The 15,116-nt window shown below is 38.5% G+C and overlaps 1 protein-coding gene across 1 annotated transcript; it reads left to right on the forward strand.

Moving 5' to 3' along the window:
• The first annotated feature begins 710 nt into the window (after positions 1 to 710).
• Positions 711 to 14,326, forward strand: LOC126377492 (maternal protein exuperantia). The gene is made up of 10 exons (XM_050025225.1): positions 711 to 883; positions 5,872 to 6,042; positions 6,801 to 6,953; positions 7,697 to 7,839; positions 8,486 to 8,691; positions 9,203 to 9,338; positions 10,121 to 10,269; positions 11,143 to 11,285; positions 11,981 to 12,077; positions 13,383 to 14,326. The coding sequence occupies exons 2-10, from the start codon at positions 5,884 to 5,886 to the stop codon at positions 13,436 to 13,438; spliced, it is 1,242 nt and encodes a 413-aa protein (XP_049881182.1). The 5' UTR covers positions 711 to 883; positions 5,872 to 5,883; the 3' UTR covers positions 13,439 to 14,326.
• The last annotated feature ends 790 nt before the right edge of the window (positions 14,327 to 15,116 follow it).

The following is a 15,116-nucleotide window of genomic DNA, read 5'->3' on the forward strand; positions in this document are numbered from 1 at the left end:
TAATTATAGTTTTTGAACACATTTAATTACTGTCAATGTCAATTATTTTATACTGCATTCAAATTAAGCTTTTGGTATCGATATCTCATCGATATGTATGTAACTGGCTGTACAGAATCTATTATTTGAAAATCGAATGAAATGTTTTTGTCACTGATTACTCTGTCAAGAAATTCTGAAAAATAACATAATACTGACAAACGAGTGTTTTATAAATTACAAAACTAAAATATATGTTTTGAATAAGTAAATACATTTGTTGCTTTGAAATCTTGAAACATTACTTACTAGTACAAGGTAATTAAAAACTAAGATGACTTCCTAATATATTATCATTATTAATTTTGTACATTCATTTGAAATCATGCGCACTACTATGGTACAAGAAGAATAATTATAAACATGTACTGAAATCTTCGACTGAAATCGATTTGTCACCCTTTGAACCTTTCTGAACGCGTAATATTTTGTTTCATTATTTTTCTCATTCTCACTGTGAGTGTTGTTGTAGTAAACTAATTATATCGATTTACTTATCTATTTTCAATAACAAAAAAAATTGTAGCTGCAATCAATGTAATTTATACTTTACTGTGTTTTATTAGAAGTTCATGCGATTTTTATAAGATCCAGAATAAACACTCCACCATACTCTGCAAATCTTCGAATATCGACTGAGTTGTACAAAATATTGTCTCACACAATCGAATATTCGATCGACTAAAACAACACTCGTTCGCTATTGCGGGCTCGCCGCACACGTGCTGAGATTTTTGTGATATTTTTATAATTATTTTACTTTACAGCGTTTCCTGATCACCGTGAAGCGTCTCTGGACAAGGAGTATTGTTTATCAACATTTCGTCTTCATCACTCTTGAGTCGTGAGTATCATCGGCTGATTATTTTGTCGTGCTGGGGTGGGGCAAAATGTCTCTAGAAAAAAGGCCGCCACGTGTCCTAAATTCGGATTTTTCCCTATTTTCCGTCTATTTCGGGGAAGATCTAGGCTAAGCTAATCGTTTTGCAACTGTGCAAAGCGTACCAGAATGTTGGTCGCATTCTAATAAGCCTACTATGGCTTCTCGCGTATTTTGTTTTCACATGATCGATTATTTTTAGGCGCCGGTTTTTTCTTATGGTTGGTATACGCAACCTCTTGATCACATGGAAGGCAAGTGCTTCGCTTTTAGCAAAGCGGATTTGCAGCGGTATCTACCATACGACTATCGTTCCAATTAAATCTAATAAATACAAATACTCAAGTGGGAGTGGGAATCTACTTGATAAGGTACCTAGTTAGAATAGATTTTCTGTCTGTAAACACGTGAACGTGCACTTATTTTGTGGTTACATATTTCTTTTACAAAATAACTCAACATAAATGCCTAAAACCCATAAGAACAAAGCAAATAAAAAAATTGTTTTTAATTTTCAATATTCAAATGAGACAATCTTGATGAGATTGCAATATTATAGTAGGTTTTTGATAGGGTGTCTTAGTAGCTTATCTAAAGCTTTTTAATAGAAATATAATAATTTGCAAAATATTATAGAGTTAATTAATAGATAAATGGGACAGCATTTTCTTGTAAGCTTATCTGATATAGTGGCCAATTCATATAGAAGGCAATTTTATCATTTGCTTAACTTACAATCCCCATCTGTAGCCCTCCCCCTCCCCTTTTCTATTTCCCTTTTTAATTTATCTACTTTTTTGTTTTTGTTATGCACTACAACTATGATAAGATCTAACTTCATACTCCCCCTATTTACAAAATGATTAAATTAGAATCAAATCAAAATCGAAAATCTCGAATCTGAGTTTGTTTTAGAATTTATTTGTTTATTCACTTATTAAATACACAAACAGGTTTGATACATGATAAATTCATCTTAAATTCATGTTTTAAACTACCTACCTACTAAAATACCTATCTGTCTATGGGTATCTTGACTTCAAACTTTATTTTTCTTTTTTTGTGTTTAGTTATGTAGGTGTTTATTGTTAAATAGGTAGATAGGTTAGGTGTATTAGATGAATATAGAAATATAAAGAATACATTTTAAAAATGGAACAGGTTAAGTTTAATGAGCATAAATTTCAATCTACATAGTTACTTTTTTCACATAAGGACTTCAACTGTCTTCAAACTCCTAGAATATGATAGTCATGTTATGATTTTTAACATCCATAAATAGGTAAGTTGCTTTCATTACTGTAGATACAGCACCTTTACACATGATTTCTTATCTAAAAATATGTTTTTTTACAATTACATCTAATGTGACCCAGGCATATAAATATTACTTCTACTGATATCATAAAGCTAAGTCATAGTGACTAGTAACAAGAACTATTAAAAAGTAACTTGATACCTACCTACTTAGAGACTAGCATACAGTCTTTGACCTTGCATAATTTATTGCATGATTCATTCACTACTACCCACAAACAAATGCAATGCTAATTTTATATAATGTACATGTTTATATTGAGTAATGTAAATATATATTTTAGAAATATGTTTAATGGGGTATGAATACCCTATAAGTACCTACATGTTTTTAAGATTAAAAATATTTCAGCTGTTAGTTTACCATAGCATTAAGTTGCAGCTCCAATGAAGGGGAGTACCTATGTGTATATCTTTATTTTAGTAGTAGTGCAATGGTAGCCAACAATTTTATAATCAGTAATGTTAGAATTTATTACCCCATAGAAAGAATTGACCAATTTTAGAAACTAAAAATAACTCGCCGAACTTTTCTTCCGCGCTTGTGTAACTTTTTTAAACTTTTTGGTTTATTTATACACTTGGTAGGTAGGTAGGTACCTACTTATCTTCTGGACAATTTAAGAAAAAACAACAATGCATAAATTATTATGTAGAATCACAATCACATTCTGGCTGCTATCATTCAAAGAAAATCTACCTGATATATTCTGATTGCTAAAGAATCATGGTTTGATGTCAATATTTTGACAAACAGTGTATAGGTATACTATATGACCCTACAAACAACGGTAATACACAGTACGGTGAATATACGCCAAGTCTTTGAATCGTCAAGTCATGATTGACAAATAATTTAAAGATGGAATACCTATCTCTCTAGGTGATGGGCTGGTAAACCAGCCACCATTTCAATCTTCTTCAAGTCACCATTTCAATAGGTAGGTGCCAAAGCCAATAAGCATTACTGTCGTGAGATATGTGACGCGTTGGGCTTAGTTACTATGACAAAAATAAATGTAATCATTCATAATATCCCAGTAGGTATTGAGCACAAAACCGTACCAAATACTTGAGAATTTATCAATAGTAAACAATCATAATTAGAGTTATCTCCCACTCATATTACGTGACTTATAAGCAGAGACATACATGTAGTACTTAAGTAAACATTGACAATGTACACATCAAGTAGTCCTGATTGCTTGACCTTAAAATCTGTTTGCAATAAACGATTCACTGTTCATTTTGACTGATACAACAATTTTTAACCGACTTCAAAAAGGAGGTTCTCAGTTCGTCGGGATCTTTGAAACTCTTACTATTAAAACTATAGAAGTTTCATACAAAGTTTGCCATCCCTTTTTACCTCCCCTCGCGTGGAATTTCTCATAATCCCGGCTTAGTGAGCATTTACGTCCTAAAAGAAACTCCTTACATAAAACGTCCTAAAATAAAATAAACCTCCATGCAAAATTTGAGACTTAGCACTTGTAGTTTCTGAGATTTAGTGATGAGTCAGACAGTCACTGACCCTTCGTTTTTATAGATTCACAATCGTATTTATTGTACTGTGTGATGTTGCTCAGCAGTCTTCTTCTATCGTGTGGCTTGTGAGGTGAATTACCAACCCCATAAACCCTGGAGTCAGGGTTACTATTGAGCCGCCAAAGGCTCCTGACATGTCTCATGTAACGACTACTAATTTACATCAATAAGTAGTAACCGGGACCAACGGCTTAACGTGCCTTCCGGAGCACGGATCATCTTTCTTTCGGACAATCTGGTGATGAGCCTGTAATGTCCTAACCAAACTAGAGGGTGCTCAGCAGTAGGACGTATAGGATATTCATTTTGTGTAGGTATGTACTGTGGTAGGCAAGGCCATACATGGTCAGATTAGTCACGTATGGATTAGGCCCCATTCTATTTTAAATAGATGGCTCATTATTGATGTCGATTTCTAAGACATTATACCCAGAACACGCAGTTTTTTGAGGTATTCAAAGCGTTCGGTAGGTAATACTTTCCTCAGACGACAGCCTGAGCCGAGTTTCCCGCCAACTGGGCACCCTCAGGCCTGTTGTCTTAAATTTTGTACCGGGTGAGAGCTCTCAGCGCACCCCATTTGTCCGGCCAAGTACTTAATGCCATCTGCGGCAAATCACGTTATAAAAAAGTAGGCACTTTCGTCCATGTAAAAGGGACAAGCATATTCATGGTATTAAAGGAGTAAACTTAAAGCTATTGCGCGTTTATAGAAGGAATTTAAATAGGTACTTACCATTAGGTTTAGTCACGGCACTTAGAATTTGAAATTATAACTAAATACTTGCGTTCCAATAAATTCATAAGTACTTTATTGTACCAATTAAAGTCTTAAAATTGCGTTAATACTTTCAACCACCTTAAGTCGACGGGATAGTTTTTGAATGACTTGTACAATGAAAGGTTTCATTGTATTCGAAATATAGGGATTTCCCCCATCGAGATTGAAATTATCTTCACATAGCCCACATAAGTACATGAATGACATCATAACAATAATTGACTACTTGACAGTTGTAACAATAAAATATGAAATATGTCGGATATGATACCTAGTTTATTATTTAACGATTATTAAAAAAAAAAAATATAAAAATTTACAAAATAAGAATGCGTTTTTTGTCTGTGAGTCTAAACCCGAAACACGGGCGGCCATGATTGAATTTCGTGTGACGTCACCATTCACAAAATAAAAAATATGTCAGATTTAAAATGAACTGTGACGTCACTGGGCAAAATCTCATATGACCAACTGTTTTCGCGCGAAATTTAAACTAATTGAAGAAACATGTGTTTTTTTTCCTATTATATAAAAACTTTAATAAAATATATTAAGAGGTATAAAATAAGCAATTATGTTTAAATTACTTATCTGTCATTTAGCCAATTGTTAGCCAGATAAAGCCATAAAGGATGTATGAGCTTTATCAGTTAGGACTTGAAATATATCTGACCTTTACATTTGCAGTTCTATAGCTACTCACTAATTCACATTTACATACGTTTAACTCCATGCAGACGGGTCTCTAAGTAGTATTGGACCGCGAGCGGTTCGGACCGTGGTGCGAATCGACTAAGATCTCTTTTTGAATGGTTGTTTTGTACCGCGGTGTGAATCCCTTAAGAATTTGACAGAATATCTATAGGCTATGTACGATTATAAATGAAAAGTCAACGATTCGTGTTCAGTGTCCTTTTCTCTCGTGTAGGTTGTGTTCTGAGATTAATGACCAATCTCATCAACCCTGGTTGGAGAGCCTGGGAAGAAAACAAAGAAAAAAAGAGAAAAAACATCAGAGAGAAGAGTTTCTTGATATGGCTTATGTAACGACTACATGGTTAAGTACTTGAGTAAATAGTACTGCTTAATGTGTCCACCAAAGCACGGATCATCTCACTTTCGGACAATCGGGTGATCAGTCTGCAATCTCCTAACCAAACCAGGAGCATGATTTTTGTGATTACTTCCCTTTGGCGGTTAACTCCAGACAATTCCGATTTTGAGGTAGTTATATCGTCTTTTACGGGGTCTACTTCGACGTCTGTAAAGTGGTTGATATACTAAAGCTTGTATTGTTTGCTAACAGGTATTAGCGTGAATGGCAATGGTTTCGGAAGCGAAGGTGAATGGCGGTGAGGCGGAGGCGCCGACGGAGCTGCCGCCCGCGCTGGCGGAGCGCCCCGCGGGGCTCCCGCCCGGCAAGTACGCGCTCGTGGGCTGGGACATGGACACCACCGGCCGGCGGCTCATTGATGAGGTATAAACATACATACATGAGATCACGCCTAGATTACGCAAGGCAGAGACCACGAAATTCCACTTACTACGATCCCGATTCACCACTTTCGGTTTTTCCACTAATTTGATTTAAATATCAGTATAAAAATATAATTATTATCTATTCTTTCTTTTCGTTTACACTTATTCATAGGATGTGTGTCTCTTCAACTGCACATTCACCAGGCCATCTAGTTCGCGGTTGGCCACGACGCCTCTAACATTCGAAATCTTGTCTATGGACTAAATTAAGACTGTTTAAGACATTGCTTTCTCCAAACAGGACTATTATTTTATTACTAGCAACACGGCTCGGCTTCGCCTGGGAATGTTTATTAGTCTTTTTGGAGAAATGCAGATTATAACAGTGCCCTTTCCTCATGTATGTAGTCAGTGGTTTTCGAGATTTGCTCGAACATCCCCCATGTTCGTATTGGCGTCTGTCTATTCGTATGTCTAGATTGCTAATACACGATAGAGTCTACGCCACGAACGAAGTCTCGCGACGGTGACGCTGTTGTCGCAGCATTGTATGTTGGCTTTAGTTCCGATGTACCGTTCCGATGCATCTTCAGCTGAGTGGATTATTTTCACATATTTGTGGTTAGCGGTTTAATGCACTGTTCGGTACCCCGAAACATCTTTTGGCGGCAGCACACCCTCGACGCCAAATTGGGGATCCAGGGGACCGACGGACCCTCGTTTTTTATATGACAAGACCAACCATATTTGTTGCAGATCTGCCAGATCGCAGCGTACACGCCGAAGCAGACGTACTCGCAGTACATAATGCCGTACGGCGACCTGAACCCGGGAGCGCGGCGGCGCCACAACGTGCGCGTCGTCACCGTCGGCCGCTACCGAATGCTTAAAGACACCAACACACACAAGGTACGATTTTGTTTACTCATAGTCATCATTATCAGTCGTACGACGCCCACTGCTGGGCATAGGCCTCCCCAAAGGATCTCCACGACGATCGGTCCTGCGCTGCCCGCATCCAGCGGCTTCCCGCGACCTTCACCAGATCGTCGGTCCACCTTGGTTTACTCATAGTAAACCGTTTAGAGAGCTCTGATAAGGCTCATACATAGCAACCGGAAGGGTCTAATGTGATTTCCGAAGTACGGAATTCGGCTAGTCGGATGGTTCAGCCTGCAATATCCTAACTCCTGACCAACGTAGGAACAGTCACACAAAGTTTGATAACACGAGTAACAGCGTCAGTAGCTCAATATAAATGGTTACAAAGAGCACAAATATGAATTTCGGATAGTGTCAAAAATGTAACCCTGTGTACAGATCGTTTGCAACACCAACTATAATATATCACTTTTTTTGACATGACTTCGCGAAATTTCATGATTCTAGTTTTAAAAATGTCAGTGTGGTATAAACTCGAACTTGAATTTCGCAAAATCCTGTCTTAGTGAGCACCTAAGTCTTAAAAGGCAGACCCCATTCAGAATTTGAGACTCCTAGCACTTTTAGCAATACGGTAACACTTTTCTGTAAGTAATTCTCTTCTGACGCAACATTAGTACAGAGTGCATGGTTCTAAAGTGCCCCGGAGTTTTATTCGTAAGAAACCGGCTGTGTCTCCCCAAGACGTTTACACTCAAGGACTCTCACAGATTCTGAAGACGAAGTCGGAGGTGTCTGCGTTGTCAGAGTTCCTGGACTGGCTGGAGAAGGAGAAGGGCGACGGCAGTGTGATCCTCATCTACCACGAGCCGCGCCGCCTCTCGCCTACGATGCTGCTCGAGGCTCTCACAAGGTTAATATCATGTTAATTCACATTTTTATTTTTGTGTGATAGTTTACTTTTTTATTCATCATTTATTTTTGTTATATTATTTTTTATATAGCTGTTTTTTTCTTTCTTGTCATACAGCGCATTGGGTTACACTGTAATGTTGTATGTACCTTTATAAATAAGTAAATAAATTCATTGCCGGTAATAAAACGTGTTATAAAGTGGGTTATGTGATAGATGATAAACTTCTGCTACCCTCATTATAGGCTATGTCCAGATCCCAAATGTAAATTGGGTAATATTGTGAATGAAATGTTAATGATTCGTGATCAATACCCTCTTCTTTTCTCGTGTACCAGCCTCAGCAACTCTGGTGTCAGGGTAACTATCGAGCTGCCAAAGGCGTCAGACTTGGCTCATGAGTGTTACCAGCTGAATAATGCTGACGAATTACAACCCTGTCATATGAGAGTCAAACGCGATATATAGGATGATAGTGATATGATTATTATTTTCAGTTGCCTTATTTTGCGACGGAAAATTGTACTTGATATCAACTCAGAATCATGGTCTGAATCATCGTTCTGATTTAGGAGCGTAGGAGTCATTACGATACCCCTACCCTGTATTAGTGTTTATGAAAAGTCAATGCAAAATGTTTTCGCAGGTACAAGTTGCTCGAGCGATTCAAGTCCATAGTAGCTGGGTTTACGGATAGCTACGCTCTCGCGGCGGACAAATGCAAGGCGACCGTGAAATCTGTGTCTCTACGCGTGCTGGCTCGAGTTCTGCTGGACGCGGACTCGCTGGCCGTGGACAGCGCGCTGGATAGAGCCACCGCCGCCTACCGCATCGTCGAACATCTTGCGCAAGGTTAGCGTTGCGACAAATAAATATAGCCACGTTGTCACAAATTAGATATAATTTGACCCTAACCAAGTGTAATCTTAAGTCAAAATCTAGTCGCTTTTTACTCGTACAACTGTTAATCAAACGGATTTAGGCTGATTTAACCTATAGTAACATATAGACGGCGATGGCGAACGTCGTGTCTTATAAGGAAGTGAAGGAATTGGCTTTTGATACACAAGAATGGAGAATGCTACACCGACAAGAGCGTGGCTCTGAACATATATAATGATATGTGTGTGTACTTTTCTTTTTCTCTTTTGTTTGTAACCTTGTATTTCCTGTGTGTGCAATAAAGTATTTATGTTAAGTTATAAATATGTTATAATGATTTTTCCAGTTTAAAAAGTTAAAGTTTAAAAGAACTATTTGTTAAGTATACTATCATCTATATCGTTAAGTATACGTCTATAAACAAAGAACTATTTCTTTAGTATATTACTTATTTCAATACTTTATTTGTTGTTAATACCAGGTGAGCAGCAAGAAGTAGGCGCGGGCGGCGAAGGCGCAGCAGCTAGTAAGGATATGGTGGAGACGGCGCGGCAGTGGGCGCGGCCCGTGCACACCGAGCTCGACGCCCTCGCCACGCTCAAGAAGCTGCTCGAGAGGTAGGCATTCGACAGTCGGACACAGTTCTAATAATGCCCTAGGCACACAAGGGAAAGTTCATAAGCAACAGATAATTCTTCAGCAACAGACAGTTCATCAGTAACAGACAGTTCTTAAGCAACAGACAGTTCATCAGTAACAGACAGTTCATCAGTAACAGACAGTTCATCAGTAACAGACAGTTCATCAGTAACAGACATTTCATAAGCAACAGACAGTTCATCAGTAACAGACAGTTCACAAGTAACAGACAGTTCATCAGTAACAGACAGTTCATCAGTAACAGACAGTTCATCAGTAACAGACATTTCATAAGCAACAGACAGCTCATCAGTAACAGACAGTTCATCAGTAACAGACAGTTCACAAGTAACAGACAGTTCACAAGTAACAGACAGTTCATCAGTAACAGACAGTTCATCAGTAACAGACAGTTCATCAGTAACAGATAATTCATCAGTAACAGACAGTTCATCAGTAACAGACAGTTTTTCAGTGATAGAAAGTTCATCAGTAACAGACAGTCCTCAGTAACAAACAGTTCATCAGAAACAATTCATAACAGAAATAGATAGTTCTTCAGCAACATAAACAGACTGTTCATCACAAACAGATAGTTGAAATAACGCTCTTAACAGAGAGATGTAGCGGTATGTTCCTCAGGACATAGCGCATATCCTTTCATCTCATAATGACAACTTCGCAAAATGCCAACCACTCGCAACATGCCAACTGCTCAATATGCCAACAAATATTTACGTGTATGTCATTCGTGTTGCAGACAGAACACGTTCCGGCCAGTGTTCGCGCCGCTGCTGCGCTCGGCTCGCGCGGAGCGCAAGCGCGTCACGGCGCTGCGCCGCCTGCTGGCCGACGCCGGCCTGCTCTACGACCAGCTCAAGGACGCCTGGCAGGAACACAAGCTCGAAGGTATACTACACACACGCACACACATTCAGCGCGACCGTGTCATAACCTCGAACGTATGCCGGCACTGAATCATCCAACACACAATTACTGAGAACACACACTTGCATAGAATCCACGAAATATTTGGGTAGTGTTTATCAAGCCTATTGTGTACGGTCACGAGCATTAATATGTATACATTTTGGTACCATGTCACATTAACTTTTTTGACAAATTGAACTGAAGTCTCACTAAATATCAAATATGTTAGTGCGACAGAGTCCTAAAGTGGGTACATTATATTGCTCATGACTGTACCACTGCTGAGCAATGACATCCCCTTTTTTCCACTGTTTTCTATCTGGCAGACGCTAATCGCCTTCAAAGATGGTTTACCTACTTTCTATTGCACGAAGCATAAGAAATTGGTGTACATACAGTTACGAATAATCCGCCCATATAACATCGGTGGAAGAGACTATTTTCTCTGGTTGCTCCAAGTACACGATGCGTTTGTCGCACAATTCCACATCATCATCTCCTTAGCGTTATCCCGTTTTTTACAGGGTCCGCTTACCTAACCTGAAGATTTGATAGGTCCGGTTTTTTACAGAAGCGACTGCCTGTCTTACCTTCAACCCGCGAAGGGAAAACCAGCCCAATACAGGTTAGGAAACGCATGTGCGTTTCTCGAGTTTTCCGGGTTTCTCACGACGTTTTCCTTCACCGCTGAGCACACTTCTGTCGCACACTTCCACATAATTTTCCGAAATGTACTATGACAATATCTCCCTGATAAGCTTTCCTCTCCAACATAATACTCCAACTACAGTACAATAACTTTAATTAGTAAATTGTATATATTAATCAAATTTATTAAATGTGAATCATCAGGTCTAGAGAAACAGATGGCGGCGCTGTCTGTGAACGCGAAAGAGGAGGACATCAAGGAGCTGATCGAGATCTTCGACTGCCACTTCGACCCCGCCAAGGAGCCCAAGGGGCCCAAGCCCAGAGTACCCAAAAATAGAAATAAGGTATTTATTACATAGAATCCGTGATAGACCTGTCCTTAGAACGCGTGTAAATCTCTGATAACCCTGTTCTTAGAACGCGTGTGAATCCGTGATAGCCATGTTTATAGAACGCATGTAAATCTCTGTGATACCCCTGTTCTTAAAACAGACCAATAGAGTCGGCGCATATTCGTATTAGCCTTGTACTAACCGCGCACTGTGCAAGAAAATAAAACTTTATACGAGATATGCGTGCGTACGAGACTGCTTTCACATACGACTTCAACGGAATTTTTTAAATTTTGTTATTTTGACGTGGAGGCCACAGAGCGTATCCTAGTTCAGGCTCCAGCGTGTACAAATATTACGACGTATTTTGTAGAGGAAATAAAGATTTTACTTTCTTGAAAAGAGTCCATAACTCATCTATTCATCCCCTTACGTTTAGTTGGTTTATTGTGTCATTTTTTGCCATAAACTGTAAAGTCGTAAGACCGAAATGTCCTTTTAAAATCCAAACCCCATTGTTTAATTCGTCGCTGACGTCGCAAACAGACGTATTTGAAAATTTTGGCGAATCTGATTTGCACCATTGCAATTGTCAATAAGATACAAATTATTTTAGCAACAAATTGCAGATACGTCTGTTTGCAAAGTCAGCCACGCATTAATGTGTATGGAAATCTCGGCGGTATAGAAAGTGTTTAATTGTCCAGGCGACGTCGTCAGCGGGCGAGACGGGCGAGGCGGACGGCAGCACGAGCGACTCGCAGAACTCCTCGCCACACAACTCGCCCAACAAGACCAATAACGGTGAGTAGTACTGCGGCGCGACGGGTGGAGGTGGAGGCCCGGAGTCTCGACAGAGTAGTACAGTCATGAGCAATATCATGTACCCACTTTAGAAACTTGTCGCACCATCATATTTGACATTTAACGAGACTTACGGTTCAATTTGTCAAAAAAGTTTGTGACATGGTTTCAAAGTATATACATATTAGTACACGTGAGCGTACTACAGGAGTAAGAAAAAAGAAAGAAACATTTATTCAATCAATCAATCAATAATACTTTATTGCACAACGACATATACAAAGGACATAAACATACGAATAAAAACATAAGTACAATAGGCGGGCAATAGGTTAATTTATTACTTCCGGACACCACAGACAGACACACAGACAGAGAGAGAGAGAGAGAGAGACAGATAGAGTAGGTAGTAGTAGTAAGACAGGAGTTGAACAGTAAACAGTTTCTTAATTGGCACTTCACAAACAGGAACTTAACGATATTTGAATACAATATAAAGAAAATAAGATGCAGAATAAGATGGACACGTAGATAACAGTAAGCAGACACGGCTACAGTTTTCAAGGTCGCGGATTTAATGCGTCAGAGCAAAATAAAAGGAATTGTTGAATGGAAGAGAATTTCGAAATTTAAAATTATTGGCGGTAAAAAGGAGAGGCCAGTAGGTGCAGAGTTTGCAGTCTGCTACAGTACTATGATAACATAAGCTCACGACGATATCCCAATTGGCATTCCGTTAGACCAACGTGATAAGGGGTGAGCCGCATAGCCGTCTATAACACAGTCGAAGCAACTGCGTTAGTGAAAACTGCAATTAAAAAATAATTTCTGATACTTATGATACGTAATTTAATAGATAGTATACTTCACAGGAGCAATTGTACTGTTTTCATGTGTTATGTCTGATTGTTGAAATTTTAGTTCTGTGCAATAAAGTATATTTGATTTGATTTGAGCATACTTCGCCACGTTGATTTGCTCCATTGCGAGTTGGTGGAAGTGTTGAGCTAATAACCAACTCATTTGGCAGAGTTTTCAACTGCAGTCCGACTTGGCTTGCACAGGATTAGATCGTTGATTTTACGTCTTCCAGAGCACTGTAATACTGATAAAAACAAACGCACGCACAATACTTCAGAAAATAAGAATAACTTATCTGTGCACGACTGACAACTAACTACAAGCTTTCCGCAACTCAGTTTTACAAGTTAGGAAATTATCGTTAATCGCGAAGCTCTTAATGAAGTCAAGATAAAAAGATGTGTGTCATAATTCATATGAATAATGAGTAAATTATTATTTCAGAGGTAGCAGAGGACCCTAGTCAAACGGCAGTGCCGGAAGCGGTGGCCGCCAACTAACGACTCGCTTCACTTAGACTTTCTACACATCTATACTTAGCCTCTATACGGAGTCATACGATGTGACAAACATTTATTCGTATTATACACTAGGTTAAGTCTCCTTTGGAATTGAACGAAATTTGTTTCACGGTGAACGAGTTAACACATTATTTTTTTCCTTTTTTATTTTACATACGCCCAGATGTTATTTCTTTTGCTTTACGCATAAAAGTTTTTCTATATACATAGATGATAATTGTAGATGAGTGCCTTAGCAACTCAATGTATTAAGATGTAACTGTTTATAAGTCAATATGTTGTCGACAACCGTGAGGTTTCGCTGTGCAATGTCATGCTAACTAATCACAAGATGTTAGGCTGTTTTATACGAAAGTTGCGATTATGTTAGCAGAGAGGATATAATGGAAAAGTGCAGAGTTTTGTACTATTTTTAATATCACAGTTTTAATATGGCTTAAAAGAAGCAATATTTATTGTTTTAAGTTTACAAACGGGGCTTTGAACAATGATGTAGAAGTACAATTTGTCGTACTCGTTTATTTATTCAAAGTTGCTTTTTATTTATTTTTGAAATGTGTGCAATCACATGGGAACGGATGGACTGATTTTTACATCCGATAGTTTATTTATTTGTTTTTATCTGGACTTGCCTCGCAAGTTATCTGGTGGATATCGCATTTGCTATAATACTAACGGCCGGCTACCGCCGCCAACATTATTGCCATAGAAATCTTTCCCTTTTAATTTTACCATACAGTAAGCTACGTAATGAAACAGTGTGTACCTATTAACTTACCTCTAATTTAGTTAGTTTTAACATAGACTGTACATATAATTTAATTTCTTATTTTGTTCAGATCTCTAATAAATATGTAAGTCTACATATTGCTTTGTTTCTATTCGACTAGATTTTCAAAACATATTGTACACACATTTTACATTAAAAAGAAATTTAAATAATCATAGTGTTGTGACTTAACACCCAATTTGCTACCCAACTAATTACATCCTGCAGAAAACACATATTTTTGGTGTTATGGTAATTAAAACTTATCATTTAGATGTCAGACTATTGAAGTCGTAGTCTGCTCATGCATGACATTACCTCCACACTTAAGGGTGTGCTTCCCCACATATAGCGGAGCCAAGCATGAGCATGTGTAATGCATCCGATCGTAGTGTAGTAACACCTCCGAGTTCTATACTTTTCCGGAGGAAGAATTTCCACTTGATTTTAACTCGGAATAATGAGCTGAATTATCTCTCAGTATTCATTACGATGGCATTTACACCCCGTACAAGTACATACAGGTGCCACAAGTAAGGTAGTGCAAGTAGGTATAGATGTTAGTGTCATCGTAACGAATACTGACGGGGATGGTTCGCATGATTCTCTGAGATTTTTAATTATTTTCAGTTCCATACTTTTGCAACGGAAAATTCCACTTGATATCAACTCGGGGTCTGAATCATCTCTCAAAGTTTTCGTTATCCTGTCACTAACACCTAAAACTAACACCCTGAATAGGTAGGGAGACGCGTTCGTAATTTAATTATTTATTTATATTAGTAAGGAGTAACTGGGTGGGAATAGTGGGGCTTAAGCCATAGAGCAACACGGGCCTCCGCGGTCATTGGGCTTACGAATAGCAAGGTGAGTAAAGAAAAACTAGAC

This window comes from Pectinophora gossypiella, chromosome 23 (assembly GCF_024362695.1).
Source record: "Pectinophora gossypiella chromosome 23, ilPecGoss1.1, whole genome shotgun sequence".
NCBI lineage: Eukaryota > Metazoa > Arthropoda > Insecta > Lepidoptera > Gelechiidae > Pectinophora > Pectinophora gossypiella.